The sequence below is a fragment of the Equus przewalskii genome, chromosome 14 (genome assembly GCF_037783145.1).
Source record: "Equus przewalskii isolate Varuska chromosome 14, EquPr2, whole genome shotgun sequence".
NCBI classification, from domain to species: domain Eukaryota; kingdom Metazoa; phylum Chordata; class Mammalia; order Perissodactyla; family Equidae; genus Equus; species Equus przewalskii.
Genome location: NC_091844.1, coordinates 83,498,372 through 83,517,623, shown reverse-complemented (window position 1 = coordinate 83,517,623; position 19,252 = coordinate 83,498,372). Strand labels below are relative to the sequence as shown.

Here is a 19,252-nt window from a genome sequence, read left to right as displayed (position 1 = left end):
CGCGAACTTAACCACTCAGCCATGGGGCCAGCCCCTGCTGATTTTCTTTTAGACTTTTATTTACCTACATAATTTACATTGTTGAAATCATATTTGGTGTATAACTTATATAATTTACCCAGAGCCAAAATAAATGGATTTATTAAAGTCTTCCATAAATGCTCGACTACATTTAAATAGTACCAAGTCACTTTTGCCACCTCCTGTGACTTTGCAGCTCACAAACTTCTGACACTAAATTTCTTCATCCATTGAAAAAAAAGGCAAGTGTGGGGTGATGGTCAGAGAGCTGTCCTGCCTGCCCCAAGACTGCCAGGACTCAGTGCTGGCGACGTTTCTGTGCAGACTTCTGATGCACCTGACAGGCGTTCTTTACGGGTAGGAGGCACACACTGTTTGAAATGTGAGTGAAAGAGAAAGGGAAAAGCAGTTTAGATGTTTTATCCAAGCAGTTCTTGCTCAGAAGAGATTCTTCTGAACAAATCTGTTTCTCTCCAAAGGCTATAATGCCCTTCAAAGTTTGAAACATTTGGAATTTTTATAACAACCTGAACTTTTATTCATTTCAGATTGGCCACATTGATGGAGATCCTAGTCGCAAAGGAGCATTTCCCGTATCATTTGTGCACTTTATTGTTGACTAAATTGCTACTGAACAAAAACACTTCTTTTAGCAATTTTTCTGTTCCTGTTTCATTATTGGTACCAAAACTCTTGCCAGATAACCAGTTTCATGAATTGTATTGTCCGGTAGCCCCACTTTCTCTAATGCCACTGTTCTGTTTTAAAAACTCAAAGGCGTTTTATATATATAAATGGATTGTTTTTATAATTTGTGGTTTTCATGAAACATTGCTATCCTTTTAGTGGGAAAACTGAATTTCCTAAAAGGTGAACTGAAAAGTTATTTTAACTACATAATCAAGATCCTGAATCTACAGAATTAGCTGAACCAAAAAATGTTTGAGAAAGAAAGAAATTCTTCCTGCTTTCCTTGGCTCATTTCTGGTGTCGGTGACCTTTAGCGCAATTTTCGTTTTAGGAAGCCAGTAAACTGTTGCTTTAGAAGTCCACAGCCAGCCAGGACTTTCTAGATAAAATGCTATCAGTTCACCTTTAAAGATATTAAAAAAAAAAAAGATAGCTTTGAAATCCACCCAATGTTTATTTAAAGCAACTTGGAAATTTACACCTTAGTGCTCTACCTTCCAGCCCTAATTTGTGAGGTTGCAACTCTCACTGTATTCTGCATGTGCGTGTAACCTGTTGTGAGCAATCCTATACAAAACTTCTGATGGTTTATTACAGTAATCGCAGTTAATTCTGTTCTTGGTTATATAAAACTGCATTTCCTGAATTTGGTTAAAAACTAAGGATGATGGATTGCAAAACAGTTCTTTAAACTAGTTTATATGCTTTAGATGTTTTGCCTTCTTGAATTTCCTTCATCACACAGGTAGATGCTGTGGCGCAGACCCCGCTATGTTACCACACACCTGCTGTTTCCTCTTGAGTGTACCACTGCCTTCCCTTTCTAGCTCCTGAGAATGTTTACTCAGTTTAGTGTCTTGTGTTTATATAATATACCAACAGGAATGGTAGTTACACTGTCTTGAAATTTAATCAGTCCATTTGTTTGTAATCAAGAGCATATCAGAAATCTGTAGGTCCCAGGTAATAAATACTCCCAAACATCCCAGTTTTACTGTTGAAGTCCATCATATCATTCTTAAACTTAAGCTTCTGGGGGTGGGGGGATTAGGTTATACCTGATAAGATCAAAATTCCTTAGTTTAATGAACTTGACTGTCATACCTCTATTTAGTAATTGTGAGCATAAGATTCAGAGTAGGAATATTGGAAATTTTGGCGCTCTTTGAGAATAAATAGGCATATAATGCCCACTTGGGTTTTTACCAAAAGTAAAGGAATAAATTTAAATATAGGCTTGGAAAGCGAGGTAACGATGCTTTTATTGCATTTGTTATGATGGTACATTTGACTGAAGCAGCCTGTCTTTATTATGCAAGACTCTTTAAGTGCAGAGCTTCTTTTTTTCTAATTGCATTGTATTTTTTGTTGCTATTATAAAGGAAGACAACAAACTGGAATGTTTTAAGATGTTATACAGCAATTGCTTTTTTGCCTTTCATAGTTCGGGTAAAAATGTGTTAGATCTGTAATTAGTCTTTTTTTTTAAAGCACTACATCTATTTTCACTAATTGTTAATTTCTGTTGTTTGAACCCTTTAGTTAATTCTCTCATAGATTTAAGAAAGTAAACAGATGATTTTGCACAGTGCACTTCTTATGTATATTTTAACATAATCCTTTCACATCTCTATCTTACAATCGGCCTTTTGACTACTTGGTGCCAGCTACATAAGGAATAAAGTTGATTCATATCAACATTTGAATGCCAGTCCCAAACTAATCTATCAGGTTCACTGGTACATAAATATCTAGGAAATATTTTTCCAATCTACAATTTGGTGGTGCTATCGTGCAGTAATTAATATTACTCTTGCCAGAGGAGAAATTATATTAACTTCCCTGCTAATATCCTTTCCTAGTTATTTGCTCTTTGCAAATTAAAAAAAGCAACTGAGAGAAAGGAAAACATTGTAGATATCTATTTATATTTAAAGTTTACGTTTCATGAATTAGCTGCAGGATTCCGGCATTTTGCATGCCATTTCCATCAGATCTGACTTCTGGGGATAAGGACTCAGAAACATGTGCACAGACTAATAGTTACTGTGTGATCTGTTAGGGGTGGGTAACATACTATGCAGCGTGGAATGCTATTTGAGATGTATGATATTCAATTCATTCACTTGATTACTTGGGTCTAGTTGCAGCGCAACTGTATATATTGTATAACCTAAATCAATTCTTATTTTCATTGTCCTTAATGCAGTGATTTATAATTAGAGCATGTTTATTAAGTCTACTCTTCTTGTTAACTAGTCATTTGACTAGAAAAAAATAAAGTACTTTTAAATGGACATGGTGTTATTTTTAATGTTTTTAATCCTTAAAGTATTGTATATTAAAACAGTCCTTTAAAAAAAATACACTAGCATACTGTACTCAAGGTTGTTTAAGTTCTATTACTTTCAATATGAGCAGTCATCTTTTAAAGTTCTCTTAACGCTGAGATAAATATTGTAGTTTACTAGCTTGTTCTCCTGACAATACATTTTTAAAGTTCTACTTTTTGTGTCTTGAGTTAGCAGTGTCAGTTTCAAACCAGCATGACTCGGGTCCCCAGGCCAGACCTCTGCCTGACCAGAGCTCCAGGTCAGTGAGACCGTGTCACTGGGAACGCTGCCGAGCAGACTGCCTTAGTCTTCCTCACAAAGTCTCAACGCTGATTACTCACTGAGTGCACTTCTCTGACACTTAGGCGTTAAGCTTATTTGTGTTTAAAAGCGACAAGTGAGATTTCTTTTTTTGTCCCAGAAAGTAAATAACTTCATTGAGAGTTAACTCACTCAATAAGACATTTTAATAGAAAAGCAAAAGATCAATATTTTTACACTGCATTTTCTTCAGAAAATCTAGAGCAAGGGATCACTTCCTATTTCTGTATTAGTACATCATCGCAGATTGAAAACAGAACTATTTAGAAGACATCTGAACTTGCACATGAAGTCGACTTGCACTTGACTGCAGAATTCAGGATTTCTCAGATGTTAATACAGAGTCAAAAGCGGTGGATAAAACTTTGCAGATGGCTTGTGCTTGTTCCTACATTAAGTGAAAAGATACAGTAAGAGAGTGTTCATAAATCTCTTCCTGAACTTAATTTGACCAGCAAAAAGTATAGATCTGACCCCCATCACAGCTCTCCTAAACCTGCACCTCACCAGTTTTGAAAAGGCCAGGACACAGCCTGCCTGCATCAGCACAGCACATCACGTGCTCCCTTCCTGTGCTCCTTTGGAGAACTGCACGGGAGGTAACACATGGGACCCACGGCCTTTAGGACCATCACAGGCCAGTCAGAACAACAACGTACAGAAAAGGAGGGGGCCTCTGCAGCTGGAGGACACACCACTTTCCCTCATCTGCTTTCTGTTCACCCTGAACCTTCCCATCCCCGCACATGAGTGCTGCTCCTGGCCTGCAGGAGGTCTGGACAGCTGGCTGACCCAGGGCCTGGTAGTCCCTCATTATATTATACCAGATATTAGATACCTAATGGAGAGCATCTCTTCAGCCTTTGCAAAGACTGTAAATAGTCTCTAGTTTTACCACTCCGTTTGATGAATAAAGACTATCCAAGGTAACTTAAAACCTCACCAGGCTGTTGCATTGATAAACCCATAGGCTATATTCTTCATTGCTTGCATCTGTGGTCTTCAGAGCCAATAAGCTTTTTCCTGCCCCCAGACCGTCGTCATAACACACCATCCGGATGATTAAATACAGGGCATGCCTATGCAAAACATCCTGCAGAAGTTGGGAAAAAGAAAGATGAGACTACTTTACATGTGTCTCCATTCTTCTAACATTTTCCCATGCAGAATTTATTGTGAGGCTTCAAACAGCATATCTATCCATGGATCTGGCAGGAAGTAGTTTTATAGGTTTTTCACCCAAAGGCATGTTCCATATGCTCAGTTATGGGGCACTTTGCCGTCAGCATTATACCTTCCTACTTAAATTCCGGAAAGACAGGAGTAAGATGATCTAAGTTCATGAGCCTGTTCTCTCTGCCCAGCTTCCAAGCTGACAGCTGCTCTGAAGTGGTGTGGGGTCCCGAGTTGAGAATGCATTAGGGGCCAGCAGTGGGGGTGTTGGCTTGTGCTCTACCACACAGAAGAGGCAAAAGGAAGCCCCTATTCATTCACCCTACGAAATCGGTCACTTAAGACCAGCTGCCAGGAAGGTTTACAAACCAACCACTCTGCAAACATGAGCACACCTGACTACCAGTGGGCTCTAATACCTAAAACACATTTTTCCGTTAATAAATTATATTACTTACATACTGATCTGATGTTGATACTTTTATACCATACTTGGAAACTCCCATAATAAATTCTTCCTCCAGAGGAACGAAAGGCAACTTTCCATCTTGCTTTAAAGTAAAAAAAATTACATGATATACAGTAAAAGTTATGTTACATTGTTAAGTCTGATTAGTCAATTTTATTATCTGGCCTGAACCCTTTAAAGAATGCGGAGTACACAAGAGCCTGGCAGGAATTTCTCTCCAAAGAGGCCAAAGAAAAATATTCCCCATTTTTTTTTTCAGCCCACAAATCAGCAAAGTTCAGATCCGTGCACTCCATGAATACTGTTCCATCCCCTTGTCTTGGTGTTAACCCTCATTACAAACTGCGGAACTTCCACAGATCCCAGTGAGGTTAAAATATTCACATTAGAGAAATAAAGGTCTGTGTTTAGATTTTAAAATACTTAGAGCTTATACTAACGTCAGCACATGAAACGCTCAGGGAACACAGCTGCAGGAACTATTTTTCTCAGCCATTCTGTATCTCACCCAGGTGTTGATATGTCTAGTTCTCCCCAGGGCCTCAGGCAAGTAAACAGTGCTTGAAGAGTGGTTACTCAGCTCTCAAAAGTATCACCAGTACTTTGAGCTATTAAGTAAAACAGCAGATAACACCTGATGGTTTCCCTAGCAAATCATCCAGTTTTCTCTCCTAAGTCAGAATACTGCCCAACTTCTCTTCTCTAAAATAAAGAAGATATTGTTAGCAATCAGTAGACGTTTCATACCGTGAATGTTTTTGTGGAACAATCTGCCTACATGAAAGAAATTACAGTAAATGAGCTGTGTCCAAACACCTTGATCTTGGATCCTCACACCGCTCCATCACCTCTTGCCTGTCACTTCCCACAGTAGTTTAAAGCATTCCAAGATCAAAAGATGGGATAGGAGTAATGCTATTGCCAATAATGGAATTGTAACAAGCCCAAGTTATATGGTGATACAAGAAATTGAGCAGTCCTTATCAGCATCAAAATAATCCGAGGGCACTTTTCAGGCGAAACAGGATTAGCAGCGTTTTGGTAAAATACTTAGATTAGTTGTTGCTTGCACACTGTTGAAATGACTTTACATTCCAAACTAAAGGCTAGGATACTAATTATATTAGTTCAGACTACCAAGAGTTCTATGCTAATTGGCAAATTAGATTCGCTGATTTCCCTCAGAAAAGACTTCTTTTACTTTCATGAGGATATGAAACATTATATTTAATGATCCCATTCTCCATGATTGAAGAGACCCTACATTCTTAAGAGTAACTGATAGGGCTGGCCCAGTGGCGCAGTGGTTAAGTTCACAAGTTCCACTTTGGTGCCCCGGGGTTCACTGGGTCAGATCCTGGGTGCGGATCTACACACCGCTTATCAAGCCATGCTGTGGCAGGCGTCCCACATATAAAATAGAGGACGATGGGCACAGATGTTATCTCAGGGCCAGTCTTCCTCAGCAAAAAGAGGATCTTAGCTCAGGGCTAATCTTCCTCAAAAAAAAAGAGTAACCGATACTGAACTGATAAAGGAATCTTCCCATTGCAGTAATATCCCTTTGTTAATGAACACAAACAATGTAATTCCATTTTCTAGAAACTTGGCAAGTAATTTACCAACCCTATAGTATTAAGCCTTTTGGTTTATCCACTTCCACCATTGGCAAGTGTCTAGACCTTATAATATTTTATGCACTGACCTTATACCTTTGATTTGTCTTAATTTTCCTTCATATTGATTTATTATCTTCTTGTCCAGAATATTTTTTTTAAGATTTTATTTTTTTCCTTTTTCTCCCCAAAGCCCCCCAGTACATAGTTATATATTCTTTGTTGTGGGTCCTTCTAGTTGTGGCATGTGGGACGCTGCCTCAGCGTGGTTTGATGAGCAGTGCCATGTTCGCGCCCAGGATTCGAACCAACGAAACACTGGGCCGCCTGCAGCAGAGCACGCGAACTTAACCACTCGGCCACAGGGCCAGCCCCCAGGATATATTCTTGAAACCCACCTCACCTTAATTCTTGTTGGAAACAAGGTACGAATACATAGATATGGTACATCAACACCACTGTGAATTAGATTATTCAAAGAGCTGAAACTAGTTCACTGGAAATACAGTAAGGTCTTGCCAGACTATTTTAAAAGACAAACCTATGGTATGTAACCAGTCACCGCACTGAGCTCCTCATTTAAACAAGGAGGTCAGTCAGCCCCAGAAAAAGTAAAAGTCCTGTTCGAAGAAGGAGCAGTGTCTCTGTGTTCCCGTGTGACTCCATGTCTAAGGCTCCTTATGCCGCCTACAACTGCAGTGCTCAGTAAATATTTTAACCATGAAAAGTGTGGCTTCAGGATTAGACAGTGAGAAGACCTGGAAGAGTAAACTTCTTTCTCCAAAGCTGTGAGTTTACTCTCTAGAATCTTAGGGAATTTAAACGTTGGTTTTTTTTACCTGGGCGACATCTATATAATTTATCAACTCTAGTGGCCCTTCAAGACCTTTTCCCTCGGAGAGTTTCAGTTTCTCAATGGCACCAACATATTTTATTCGAAATTCTGCACAGGTATCCGAATTATTGTTGCTTTGTCCTAAAGATGAAAGAAAAATTATAATAGTAAGACTTCAATAGAAATAGCTGCATCACAGGGTATCCTCAACCCCTTCCCAAGTAAGAGACTGTGTCATCAGAACTTACACTTTAATAACAAGTTTTTTGATCCAAAATTTTTTGATGTAATAGGAAAAAACTTAAAATTTCACTAGCCTTTTCCTCAGTGACTCACAATATACTAAGTGTATAAAAATCTCAATAGGAATAAATTAAGTATTGATATCCTTCACTTCAAAACAAAAATAAAATGTCAACTAGGTAATGATTACCTTTAAAGAGCATAATGACATTTAATGATTTTTTGGTTTCTTCTCCCTCTTTACCATGTTAGCTTTTAGCTTTCTTTCCTGGTCTGCCTCCAGCATTCGGTCGGAAAAGACCAGACAATTTTTTTTTTAACGTAGAAGGAATCATGCTGGACGGTAAGTCCCTTCACAAAACAGATGGTACCGGGTGGAAGAAGTGTGCGTATGCTATGCAGTTTGATACAAAATTACCACAAAGGATTTTCGATGTCTGCCACGGGCAGGGGACACTATGGGATTCCTTGTAGGTTGTGTTTATGTATTAAAAAGGTACCCACATTTTTAGTATTTTAAAGGCATCTGGAAGTAAAGATAATAGACCTTACACTACCGTATTCTTTGACATCGTATGTTTCTTCTCTCCACCCACCCGACCCCCCACCTTTTATAGATTGACTAGTCCATGATCCTAAAAGGAAAAGTGGAAGGATTTTAGACAAGGAAATGAATACAGTATACTTCCCATTAGACACTAGCTGATAGGTGGATTAGAAGCAATCTTTTGATTTCTAAAGAGCTCTCGTTTTGGGTGGCTGCATACATGTTTGCAAGGGTCTGTAACAGAGTCTACCCTTAATTACCACGTGCTCCTGATGTCTAGGAGCTGGTGGATCTCTGGGTAAACAGCTCTTCTTCCTTTTAATCAGCAACATCTGTCCTACACCCCCCAAACAACATAATTCATGCTTTGCCACACCATTTCTTAAAAAGCTATTTTGAAACTTAAGTTGTTACCACGATGTTTTCTGCACATTTGCCCTAGGACCAGTTAAGAGCAGTTCGCCCACATGCCCTAGCCAACTAAGGCAATGGTTTTCACCAATCACTCCTCACCCCCAACCCACGTTCCACCAGATCTCGAGCCGTTTCTAAACTCTTGTCAAAAATGGCAGAGGAGAGAAAGAAAACCCCAAATACACAAGAACTCCTTGTGCTACCCTGGTAAAACTGTATGAACATCACTTAAAAGGTAGACAGTAAGTGATCCAACCCTGCGCTGTACCTGAGCTCTTGGTGGAATCTGTGTCGAGGCTGGCCACAGTGCTGGATCGTGACAGCCCCCCAAGGCTGGAATCTACAGACTGAGAATTAACAGACAGACATACCAATAAAAGCATAATTAGAAGCACTATCTTCTCAAGTTCTCTACCAAGCATTCAAATTACTTATTATAGTTGAAGCGACACGTACAAAATCAGGTCAATTATTCAGGCAGATGGACTGTGATGGATTTTTCTAGACAAATTCTATAACAAACTTCAAAATAGATAATCCCAACTGCTCTTCCCGTAACACAATACTGGATACGTGTTCCAACACTCCCATCTAAATCAAAGCCATTGCCCGTCTCCTTACGAGATACTGGGTATTTTGTATGTGGAAACCTACACCTTGCTTTCACATTATTTCCACTGAACCCAAAAAGAACCCTGTGCAGAAAGCAGGCAGGGAGTGTGATCCTGTTTAATAAACAAGGCGAGACCCAGAGAGGTGAAGTGATGTACCCAAGGGTACACCTAGGAAATACCCTAGCTCTCCAGCGCAGGCCTCCTGCGATTGCTCCGACTAGCACTGCCTGCAGTGGCCACACGGGCTGACTGCGGACCAGAGCACAACTGTCAAGGTGAATCGCAAAAAAAACCCCAACAGAACTGTTACCCAAAACACAAAGAATCACGCATGTTAGTGAGGTTTGTGCTACAGAATTTTATACTCTCCATGTGCTTAATTTCTTCAGAAATAACACTCTGAAAACTTTTGATTCAAAAATTGGTCAACTTTTTGCACTTCAAATCAAAGTTAAATTTTAAAAGTACACTCAAATTTTTTCAACGTTTAAGAAGTGAATCAAGGGGCCTGCCCAGTGGTGCAGCAGTTAAGTTTGCACATTCCGCTTTGGTGCCCTGGGGTTCGCCGGTTCAGATCCTGAGTGCGGACATGGCACTGCGTGTCAACTTATGCTCTGGGGCAGGTGTCTCACATATAAAGTAGAGGAAGATGGGCACAGATGTTAGCTCAGGGCCAGTCTTCCTCAGCAAAAAGAGGAGGATTGGTGGCAGTTAGCTCAGGGCTAATCTTCCTCAAAAGAAAAAAAAATAGCTCAGGGCTAATCTTCCTCAAAAAAGAAAAAAGAAGTGACTCAAGGTGATTGCAAGTGATTGCAAAAATGTATCAAGTATTAAATATGCTTCTTCCCTTTTTCGTAATTGCATGTCTTGGAATCTGAGGACAGAGCTGTACGTACAGAGATGTTCATCTCTTTGTGTGTGGTACTAAAATGATGTCTTTTCATCACGTTTGTGTGGTAGTAAAACTGGAAATAACCTATATGTTCAATGGGAGGCTGGAGGGGAGTGGGAACTGAGATGCTGCCACACATGCAGACTGGCTCCCGGGACGAGCACGAGCCCGAAGTGAGTAGCAGAGTGAGCTTTTGTGCTGCACCTTGCCTCTCCGCATAGGAAACACCAGCAGCTGGGGACCCTCTGAGCAAGGAGAAGAGGAAGGGGGAAACCGTATTTTTCCCATGTTCAGAAATACAACAACAAAAGCTTACGTCATCCTAAAGCACAAATCTAACAGTCACGACTTTGCTTAGGAACCACTCGAGGCTCACCATCAGCTCAGGGTAAGACCCTCACGCCGTGGCACGTGGTCCCTTCTGCAGCTCTCCCGCCCCACCGCCCCGCCTGCCCGAGTTATTGAGGGCCTTCAGGAATCAGAAAATCAGGGCTCTGGTCCTACTCGGCCAGCAGCAAGTCATTACATCTCCCTTTATCCATTTTCAGATCTAGAAAACACGAAGCTAGGCCAGACCACTGACTCCCAGGCCAGGGTCCTCACAGGTAAGGTAACAGCAGGGAGGTTCTTGACTGGCTTCAGGATTCAAAACCATAAAGAAAACTTAATTTTCCCACCCTAAGACTGCAAAGGATTTTCAAAATGCAAGTGTCTGTGCTTCTGGCTAGCATATCAGATCAGTGATGCACTGACTGGAAATTCCGAATGGCCATCATGTGTGTATTCGTTCACTGAGGTGTGCCCATTACTATTCAGTGTGGTGCCCACAGGCTAGTGTGAGGCATCCTCCTGGAGGGGGCTACTCCCTATATGCTGGGCCATGGGCTCCTCCTGCCTCACCGAGTCCCAGCACTGAGCACACACACAGAGCTCACAAGGGTGGAACATGATCAAAAGGCTCTTTAGGGACTAGCCTGGTGGTATAGTGGTTAAGTTCACACGCTCCACTTTAGCAGCCTGAGGTTCGCGGGTTTGGATCCCGAGCATGGACCTACACACTGCTCATCAAGTCATGCTGTGGACACATCCCACATATAAAATAGAGGAAGATTAGCACAGATGTTAGCTCAGGACCAATTTTCCTCACCACAAAAAAAAAAAAAAAAAAAGAGGCTTTTTAGTAGTAAAAATGTAGGAACCACAGGACCAGGTCCAGTGGACTAGGACTCAGGACTTTAAGGTCCCTTCACATTCAAATACCCTACAAGGGTTCTAATTGCAGCATTTGCCTCAGGATCCAACTAACTCACTGAAAAGTAAACAATTACAGTTATGTACACACACCACAAATCTTTAATTGCCTTCAATTCCTATCGTGTAAAAAATTTTAAAATCAGTGTTTGTTTCAGTGAGACAAATCATATGTCCTGTCCCATCTAGGTTAGTGGATTTGAGAATTTCAGAAAATCTACCAAAACAAAATAAAATTAAATCAAGCACAGAATGTGTGTCTACCTCACAAAATGGATGCTAAAACACACCTAGTGTGAAGAATATCAGGTCTGCCATGGTTAGTACCCTTTACGCAGTATCAGTTAGAAGAAACAAAATTCTCACTGACTTATGATCCCGTCCTAATTCCATCTCCCCTACCTTGCTCTTAGTACTGATTTCACTACTTTGGGAACTGCTGCTACTGTGTCGTTTTTTCCCTTTCCGAAACATTTTCCACCATAGCTTGATCCAGAAGAGTTCCCCTAGAAGAACAAATGTTAGTTAGCTGTATCAAGAAAAACAACTTTAATCACTTTATGCATAATAGGAATAAAAATCATCAATTCCTTCCAGTTCCACGGTATATTCCTCTTACTTAAGACATAAACATCTTCCTTTGACCACAAAATTTGGATACTATTCTTTTTTATTCTTTTTAAATTTCAAAAATCTAATCCAGCCCGGTGGCGCAGCGGTTAAGTTCGCACGTTCCCGCTTCTCGGCGGCCCAGGGTTCGCCGGTTCGGATCCCAGGTGCGGACATGGCACAGCACAGCAAGCCATGCCATGCTGTGGTAGGCGTCCCACATACAAAGTAGAGGAAGATGGGCACGGATGTTAGCTCAAGGCCAGTCTTCCTCAGCAAAAAATGAGGAGGACTGGCAGTAGTTAGCTCAGGGCTAATCATCCTCAAAAAAAAAAAAAAAAAATCTAATCCAATGAATCAAAAAGGCAGAAACCTTCTTATATCTTGAGGTGTGAAAAGCCCCGTTCTCAGAAGTAGCAGACATATGTCCTCTAGTCCTCAAGATATTCAAGTGCCTTCCTTCTCTTTAATCAATTCAAGACATCAGTAAAATATGTAACATCAGTTTATCAACCAAGATACTGAGATTCAGTGACTGTCTCAGGTTCACAGTCTTTTGGTGGTCAGGCTAAGAACAGAAGACATACATACTCCTCAGAAACGTGTATTTTTCTTGAAGTCTTGAGCTATCTTTAGGTAAAAGCTGACATAAGAACATTCCTACTTGTTTCAGTAAGGCCAGGGAAGGAGGTGACCTTAATGTTCCCAGAGTCAGTCTTACATCTATCTTTTTTTAAATGAATGATTTACCCTTGTCCAATTCATGGGTGCACATACATTATACTTGGAAGATTATTAACTAGCCTGCACAATGTTTCATAGTTCAAGTACTTCCGAATACACTGTCCCATCTTATCCTCACGGCAACCTGGGGTCACATGCATTTGCTCCTACGTTTTCTAAGGGTCTGTCTGTGCCACATAGTATGCTCAGGCCTCCAGGCCCCCACCCTCAGGGCCTAGAGAAGGTAAGTTGTCATCTCCATTCTACAGATGAGGGAACTGTGACCCATCTTTCAAGAGGATATATGAGTAAGATAACCTAGCAAATTTCTACCAAAGATTGGATTCTGCAGAAGAAACAAGGGAATCTGCTTACGATAGAATCGAATACTATTTTATCGTCTTCAAAGGTTCCACAGATAGCAGTCTGCACAGATGGCTTCCTTTCATTCTGACATGGTCAATTCTCGTCAGAAGAACAATGCACCTGGTGAAGGAAGAAGAAGGGGTGAGCAGGGGTGATCAGTGAATATCCCTGCTCCAGGGAACAGTTTCTCCCACTGTATTTGGAGACCCCACTGTAAGTCCACTCACTAGGGTCTGACCTTGGGCCACTTACCCTAGACGTACTCCTGAGCCCAAGCTTTTTAATCAGCCTCATCATCCAACCTATTTCTATATTTTTGCTTAATCTGTGGAATAGCAGGAAAATCTGATTCATTCACTCAGTCCTGAGTAGTGAGTGAGCACCCACCAGGTGCTGGGGATACATCCGTTATCAGACAGACAAAGCCCCTGACCTCAGGGAGAGGAGACAGACCCACGAGAAAACCAAACAGAAAACACATTGTCAGGAAACACACATCCCTGTGAGGGAAACGAAAACAAGTCAAGGAGACACAAGTGACCGAGGGAAGGGGGAATATTTCAGGAAGAAAAAAATGCCCTGAGGAAGTGGGAGTGAAGACCTGAGCAAAGTGAGGGCAGCCACACACGCGGAGGAAAAGCATTTTGGGTAGAGAGTTCAGCCAGTACAAAGGTCCTGCGGGAACACGCCTGAGGCCAACAGGACTGGAGCAGGAGCAGGAGGGAGAGTGAGAGACAAGGAGAAGGATCCGCAGGAGGACTGGCAGGCTGGGTTTAAGGGAAGACGCTAGAGGCTTTTTACAAAGCAGTCAAGTGATATGATCTTTCTGTTTTAGAAAGATGACTGGCTGCTGGGTAGGAAACGAACTACACAGGCTCAGAGTAAAAAGGGAGACCGAATAGAAGGCCACCGTGGATAACAACTTGTTGCAAATGATAGCCTGGCCATCAGTGGATACTTCTTTGTAAGAAAGAGATGGCAAGAGAGCCTTATTCCAAGGTCTGCACAAAACTGGGTTAACCCAGCAGCATCAAGAAGCACGTCAGCGGTCTCTTGTGGGCTAAAATGTTGGTGTATAGCATATTTAAGCACATTATATTTTAAGTATATGTAAATACATATTTCAAGATATATAACCATTTAGAATGTGATTTAAAAATAAAATTTGATTCTATTGTTAGTGAAATCCTGAAGCATCTCTTCAAATCCTTAAAATACTAGAATGATTTGAAAATCACCGCATTATACTGTGAAGACTTTGTAACTCCCGAAGACTTTCATTTCATCAGCAATCTAGGAGCCCAGGGGGAGAAAAGCATTTACTGAAGCCTTTGCTAGCTGCTGCTCTTTGGTGCATGCTCTTAAGCAAATCATTCTTGTCTCTAAATTATTCATGCATAAAAATGAGGCTAAAGATACTGATTGTCACTCGGACGTTCCACAGATTACTTAAATGCAAAAATGCCTGTAACGGAACCCATCAGCTTCCCCTCCATATCTGCGCCTCTCCCTTTCAGTAAATTATATTATTTCCGGTAGAAACCAGGAAATCATCTGCTCCTCACTGTCGTCCAGGCCCCACATCCAACCAGGCACCAAGAGCCACTGCATAAACCACCTGAAGAGCTCTCTCATCCACGTCTCTAATAGGGCCCTACATCACTAGACCATCGCTGTGTACTTTTTCATTATCTGATGAAAGCTGTGGCTCCTCAACCCATAAAAATGCACATATGCACAAAGTCTGGAATGCAGTTTAAGGAATTCATGGCCCAACCGGACTCTGTGCCACTTTAAATCTTCCACCAAGCTCCAGCTAAAATGATTTCTTTAAAATTCAAATCCCATGCCACTAACCTGCTTAAAATCTCTTGCTGCTCCCCAAACTTAGAGACCGAAGTCAAAAGCTCTTCGCCAGGACATGCAAGGTCCTCTATGACCTGGCTCCCATCTACCTCTCCAGTCTCATCTTCACACTTCATTAATCTCTAAGGAGTGTGAAGCTGCTCAAGGTTCTCAGCATGCACTATGCTCCACGTTTCCATGCTTTGCTCCCACCATTCCCTCTGCCTGGAATGCCCTTCCACCTTGTATGCACTTAGCTCTCAAGACTCGGTTCAGGCTTCTCTTCTAGAAAGCCTCCCTTGGACCTCCAGGTTGGGCTAAGGGACCTGTCCTCCACAGCTTGGGTATACACTCCGATCACAGCATAATCATAGCATACACTGTAAAGTCTGGTATGGTCTCCTCTATCTCAATCTCTGAACTGTGAGCTCTCAAAGGCAGGAGCGAGGCTGTTCATCTCTGTATTCCCAATGCTTGGCACAGCCTGGGAGAGGACATGCTTAGAGAACTGGGGAAACTTCTTGGGAGATGACCGCCAAATAACAACCCCCCTGTACTGAACACCTCCAGGCGCCGCCCAGCGCTAGGTGCTGTACCTCACACCTCTAACGCTCTTTACTGCAGACCCGCAAGGCTGCCTATTTCAGCCCCTTTCCAACGAGGCAGCCAAAGCTACAAGTTTAAGCGACTCGCCCAAGGTCTGCAGGCTAACAGTGGGTGGGCCAAGTTTGGAACCTAGACAGACCTGGCTCCAAAGCTCTTTCCGGAGCCCACCCTGCTCCCCACGTATCCCTCACTGTCGTGAGCGCCTGCCACGTGCGGGTGCGCAGGATGACAGTAAACAAGGCAGACACGACGCCTGCCCTCTGCAGTGAGGGAAAGGGGTTGAAGCGGAGGGGAAGCCCCAAAAGTGAGTGCTCCTCACCGCCCCACAAAGCAGAGGCTGACACGGGAAGAGGCCCTGCGGCTGCCCCACTCCCGTCGCCCTTCCCACGGGACCGATCCGCACACGACACCGTCGTCACAGGTGCTGCAGTCCCAGCCCAGACAGGAAACGGGCACCGGAGCACCGCCTCCTCCCTCAGGCCGGGCCCGCTCTCGCCTCGGCCGCCCACCCCGCACCACCTCGGTACCCGGGTCCCCAACCCGAGGAGGGCAGGTCCCCGTGGATGGAGACCGCCGCCCCCGCGACCCCACCCATCCGCCCCAGCGCGGCCTCCCCGCCGGCGCCGCCCTCTGGGCCCGCGTTCCCGGCCTGGCTCCGCCCGGGCGCGGCGAAGCCAGGGCTCTCACCTCACAGCTGCTGGCCCATCCCTGGGGTCAACTGCGGTGGGGGTCAGACACCTACGGCCCCAGCAGCCGCCGCCGCAGCAGGCACTCCAGTTCTTAGTCCAGTGCCACCTTTTCCGGCCCCCCGGGGCCCCATCCACCGGGCTCCACCTCCGGCATGTGGCGCAGGCGCAGTCCTGACCCCGCCCCAGGTTTCTGGACTCCCGTGGGGAGGAACCTCGCGAGCGGAGTTCTCCGACCGGAAGTCGAGGGGAGGAGCCTAGTGTCGCGGGCGCTGGAGTGCCGGAAGCTGTGTTCTGTGTGGATGGGGTTCTTTCTTTGGTTCCCTGTGGCTGTGCTTCCAGTTTAGACAGACTCCGGCAACCGGTTCCTCGCCTCACTGCTCCTTCAGACTTCCGAGATGTCTGCGATTCCCGCCGAGGAGAGTGACCAGCTGCTGATCCGACCCCTGTAAGGGACCAGCGAGAGAGGGAGAGAAGCCGCGGGCTGTGAGGGGCGAGGAGTAGCCGGGTGGCTGGCTCCTCGATGGCCCCGCGCCGGCGTGCCTCGGCTGCCTGCCCTCGGTCCGCGGCTGCGGCCAGGCTCTCTGGCTGAGGGGGTTCGGAGAACTGTTGATCGGAAGGAGCCTGCTAGGTTGAATGGGATTTTGCTTTTTCTTCAAGCTCAGGAGAGAGAGTGTTGGAGTTGGGGGGCGGGAAAAAAAAAAAGGTCTTTGGGGCCGCTGGGCGCCTGTACCTAAAGAGTGGGAAACCCTGAGGGAACCGGTGATGCTGATGACGGCAGGGTGAGATGAGGGCCTGAAAAGGCAATAGTAGTGCGAGGAGGAACTGCGTCTGTTTCTTGTTACCACCAGGACTTAGCATCTGCCAAGACGTGAGAGAGAGGAAATAAATTAGGGACTTGCTGTGATTTTGACCTTCTGACTTCAGACCCTAGCAGAATAAGGAAGGTAGAAAGTTGGAGAGAAGGACAAAAACTCAGCCCTTGATTGTCCATAAGAAGGCTGGTCTTTCAGTGGACAGGGCCTTCTGTCGGAAGCACTTCACAGATCTGGAATGCTGCTTAGAAGGGGAAATATAAATGTGGAGAACTTATTGTCTTCTAATGGGCAATTCGAATCCACAAACATGTGTTTCTTGTTAGATCTTAGCCCCACACGAAGGTGTGCATTTTTCGAGAGGAGGAACCTATCTCCTTTGCACAGCCTCAGTAGGGACTCAGTGAGCGCCTACTGGGGACATAACACAAGTTTCCCACTGCTTCGTTGGCACCTGTCATCTCTCGCTGTACTCAGCGAACACTGAGCAGGTGTCAAGCACCAGGCCAGCCCGTGGGGATACAAGTGACACAGAGGGCTGAGCTCATTGAGTTCACCCTTTGAATGGAATTGCAGTGCAAAGTGGAAGGTACTGGAGGGATAGTCTGGAATAGCAGGAGAGCATTACTCTGGAGTCAGACCTGAAGTCCAGTCCCACTTCTGTCACTTACTAGGACAGCAGCCTCACTGAACCTGTTTCCTCATGTGGGAATAATAGAGCAACACTTATCATGAGGAGTAAAGATCACGTAGGTGCTCAATAAATGGTACCTGTTCAGAGAGTACAGATGGACATTGCACTCAGTGCCGTGAGAGGATAGAAAAGGGATTTCTGACAGACTAAGAAGAAAATACTATCTCATATGTCCTGGAAAATATGATGTGTGGGCTGAGTCCTAAAGAATGAGTAGGAATTAAACACAGGTAAAGAGTGAGGGCAGGGATGGTCCAGGTAGAGGCAGTGGCAGGAGTGGAAATGAGAGTGGTCACAGGTTGTGGCCAGTTTCCTCATGGCTGTGGCTGAAAGATGAGCACATGAGGTGAGAGGCTGTCAGGGTCCACCTTATGAAGGACTTTGTATACATACTAAGGATTTGGGGACTTTATTGTCGGTTACATGGAGCCAACGAGAGATTTTAAGCAGGGATGGGACATAGTGGGAATTATGTTTTAGGAAGATCGAAGATCGCTCCTAGCAGCAGTACAGCAGATGAATAAAAGGTGGATTAAGTGGGAGGAATCCAGTAGGATGAAATTGAAATGACCCAAGTGATAAGCAGTGAGAGTTTGGAATGAGTGGAATGAGCAACAATGGATTGGAAAGAAAAGATTTGAGAGAGTAAGGACATGAAACCTTCAGAACTTTGTAACCGATCCGATGCATTGGAAGGTGCAGTTGTGGAAGGCAGGCAGGGCAGAGAGGAGTGTTAGGGTGACTCGGATTCCTAGGATGGGCAACTGGTAGATGGTCATGTTAGTCACTTAAGGAGTACAGGAGATGGGGCAAGTCTGGGGTAAATTTGGGAGTTTTGTTGTTTTATAACAGCCTTATTGAGGTGTAATTCACATACAGCTCACAGATTTAAAGTGTACGATTCAGTGGGTTTTAATATATACACAGAGTTGTACAGTCATCACTGCTGTCTAATGAACATTTTCATCATTCCTAAAAGAAACCCAGTACCCATTAGCAATCTCACCCATTTTCCCCCAACTTCCCTAGCTCTAGACAACTACTGATCTACTTTCCATCTCTACAGATTTGCCTGTTCTGGACAATTCATAAAAATGAGTTACAATATGTAACCTTTTGTGACTGGCTTCTTTCACTTAGCATAATGTTTCCAAGGTTCATAATTTGGGAGTTTTTACTTATTCAATAAGTATTTCTTGAGATTTACTGCATGTCAGTTACTGTAACTATACAGTGGTGAGCAAAACAGACAATGTTTCTGCTCTTATGGAGCTTTCATTTTAATAGTGAAAAACAACTCATAAGTAAGTAGATGCAATAATTCCATGTAGTTGTGTTACGATCGAATGGCGTGAAGGGCAGATGAGAGGAGGTAGTCAAGGCCTCTGAGAAGGTGACATTTGGACTGAGACCCAGATGATCCAGAGGAGCCAATCATGTCAATATCTGAGGGCAGAGCATTGCAGGAAGAAAGAAGAGAAAGCACAGG

The 19,252-nt window shown here is 43.6% G+C and overlaps 3 protein-coding genes across 15 annotated transcripts in view; 2 read left to right on the top strand and 1 right to left on the bottom strand.

Moving 5' to 3' along the window:
• The window catches only part of ASAP2 (ArfGAP with SH3 domain, ankyrin repeat and PH domain 2), a 177,033-nt gene extending 174,025 nt beyond the window's left edge, over nucleotides 1-3,008 (top strand). For all 11 annotated transcript variants that reach the window (XM_070573282.1, XM_070573281.1, XM_070573280.1 and 8 more), the window contains one exon: nucleotides 570-3,008. In XM_070573282.1, coding sequence (XP_070429383.1) covers nucleotides 570-644 — 75 coding nt within the window. In that variant the 3' untranslated portion in view covers nucleotides 645-3,008. The remainder of the gene's footprint in view (nucleotides 1-569) is intronic.
• A 485-nt stretch (nucleotides 3,009-3,493) lies between these two features.
• Nucleotides 3,494-16,499, bottom strand: ITGB1BP1 (integrin subunit beta 1 binding protein 1). Of its 2 annotated transcripts, none has more exons than XM_008535155.2 (8): nucleotides 16,256-16,499; nucleotides 13,127-13,237; nucleotides 11,822-11,925; nucleotides 8,931-9,009; nucleotides 7,463-7,599; nucleotides 4,997-5,089; nucleotides 4,309-4,458; nucleotides 3,494-3,753 (listed from the first exon to the last, which is right to left on the bottom strand). In XM_008535155.2, exons 3-8 carry the CDS (start codon nucleotides 11,891-11,893, stop codon nucleotides 3,682-3,684), a joined length of 603 nt encoding a protein of 200 aa, XP_008533377.1. In that variant the 5' UTR covers nucleotides 11,894-11,925; nucleotides 13,127-13,237; nucleotides 16,256-16,499; the 3' UTR covers nucleotides 3,494-3,681. The 2 variants fall into 2 exon arrangements, with proteins under 2 accessions (XP_008533377.1, XP_070429392.1); XM_070573291.1 differs by lacking the exon at nucleotides 16,256-16,499 and adding an exon at nucleotides 15,888-16,170.
• Nucleotides 16,477-19,252, top strand: part of CPSF3 (cleavage and polyadenylation specific factor 3) — a 40,650-nt gene continuing 37,874 nt past the window's right edge. The window contains exon 1 of one of the 2 annotated variants that reach the window (XM_008535156.2): nucleotides 16,477-16,702. In XM_008535156.2, the coding sequence (XP_008533378.1) occupies nucleotides 16,653-16,702 (50 nt within the window). In that variant the 5' untranslated portion in view covers nucleotides 16,477-16,652. The remainder of the gene's footprint in view (nucleotides 16,703-19,252) is intronic. The other variant, XM_070573290.1, reaches the window with a different exon arrangement.

Bases quoted from the DNA above. Each gene is read 5' to 3' on its own strand.
- ITGB1BP1 (XM_008535155.2), bottom strand. From the start codon at position 11,893: ATGTTTCGGAAAGGGAAAAAACGACACAGTAGCAGCAGTTCCCAAAGT. The intron at 9,010-11,821 runs GTAGGGGAGATG...GTTAATTCTCAG, and splicing joins AAATCAGTACTAAGAGCAAG to TCTGTAGATTCCAGCCTTGG. The intron at 5,090-7,462 runs GTAAAAAAAACC...TTTACTTTAAAG, and splicing joins ATTATATAGATGTCGCCCAG to CAAGATGGAAAGTTGCCTTT.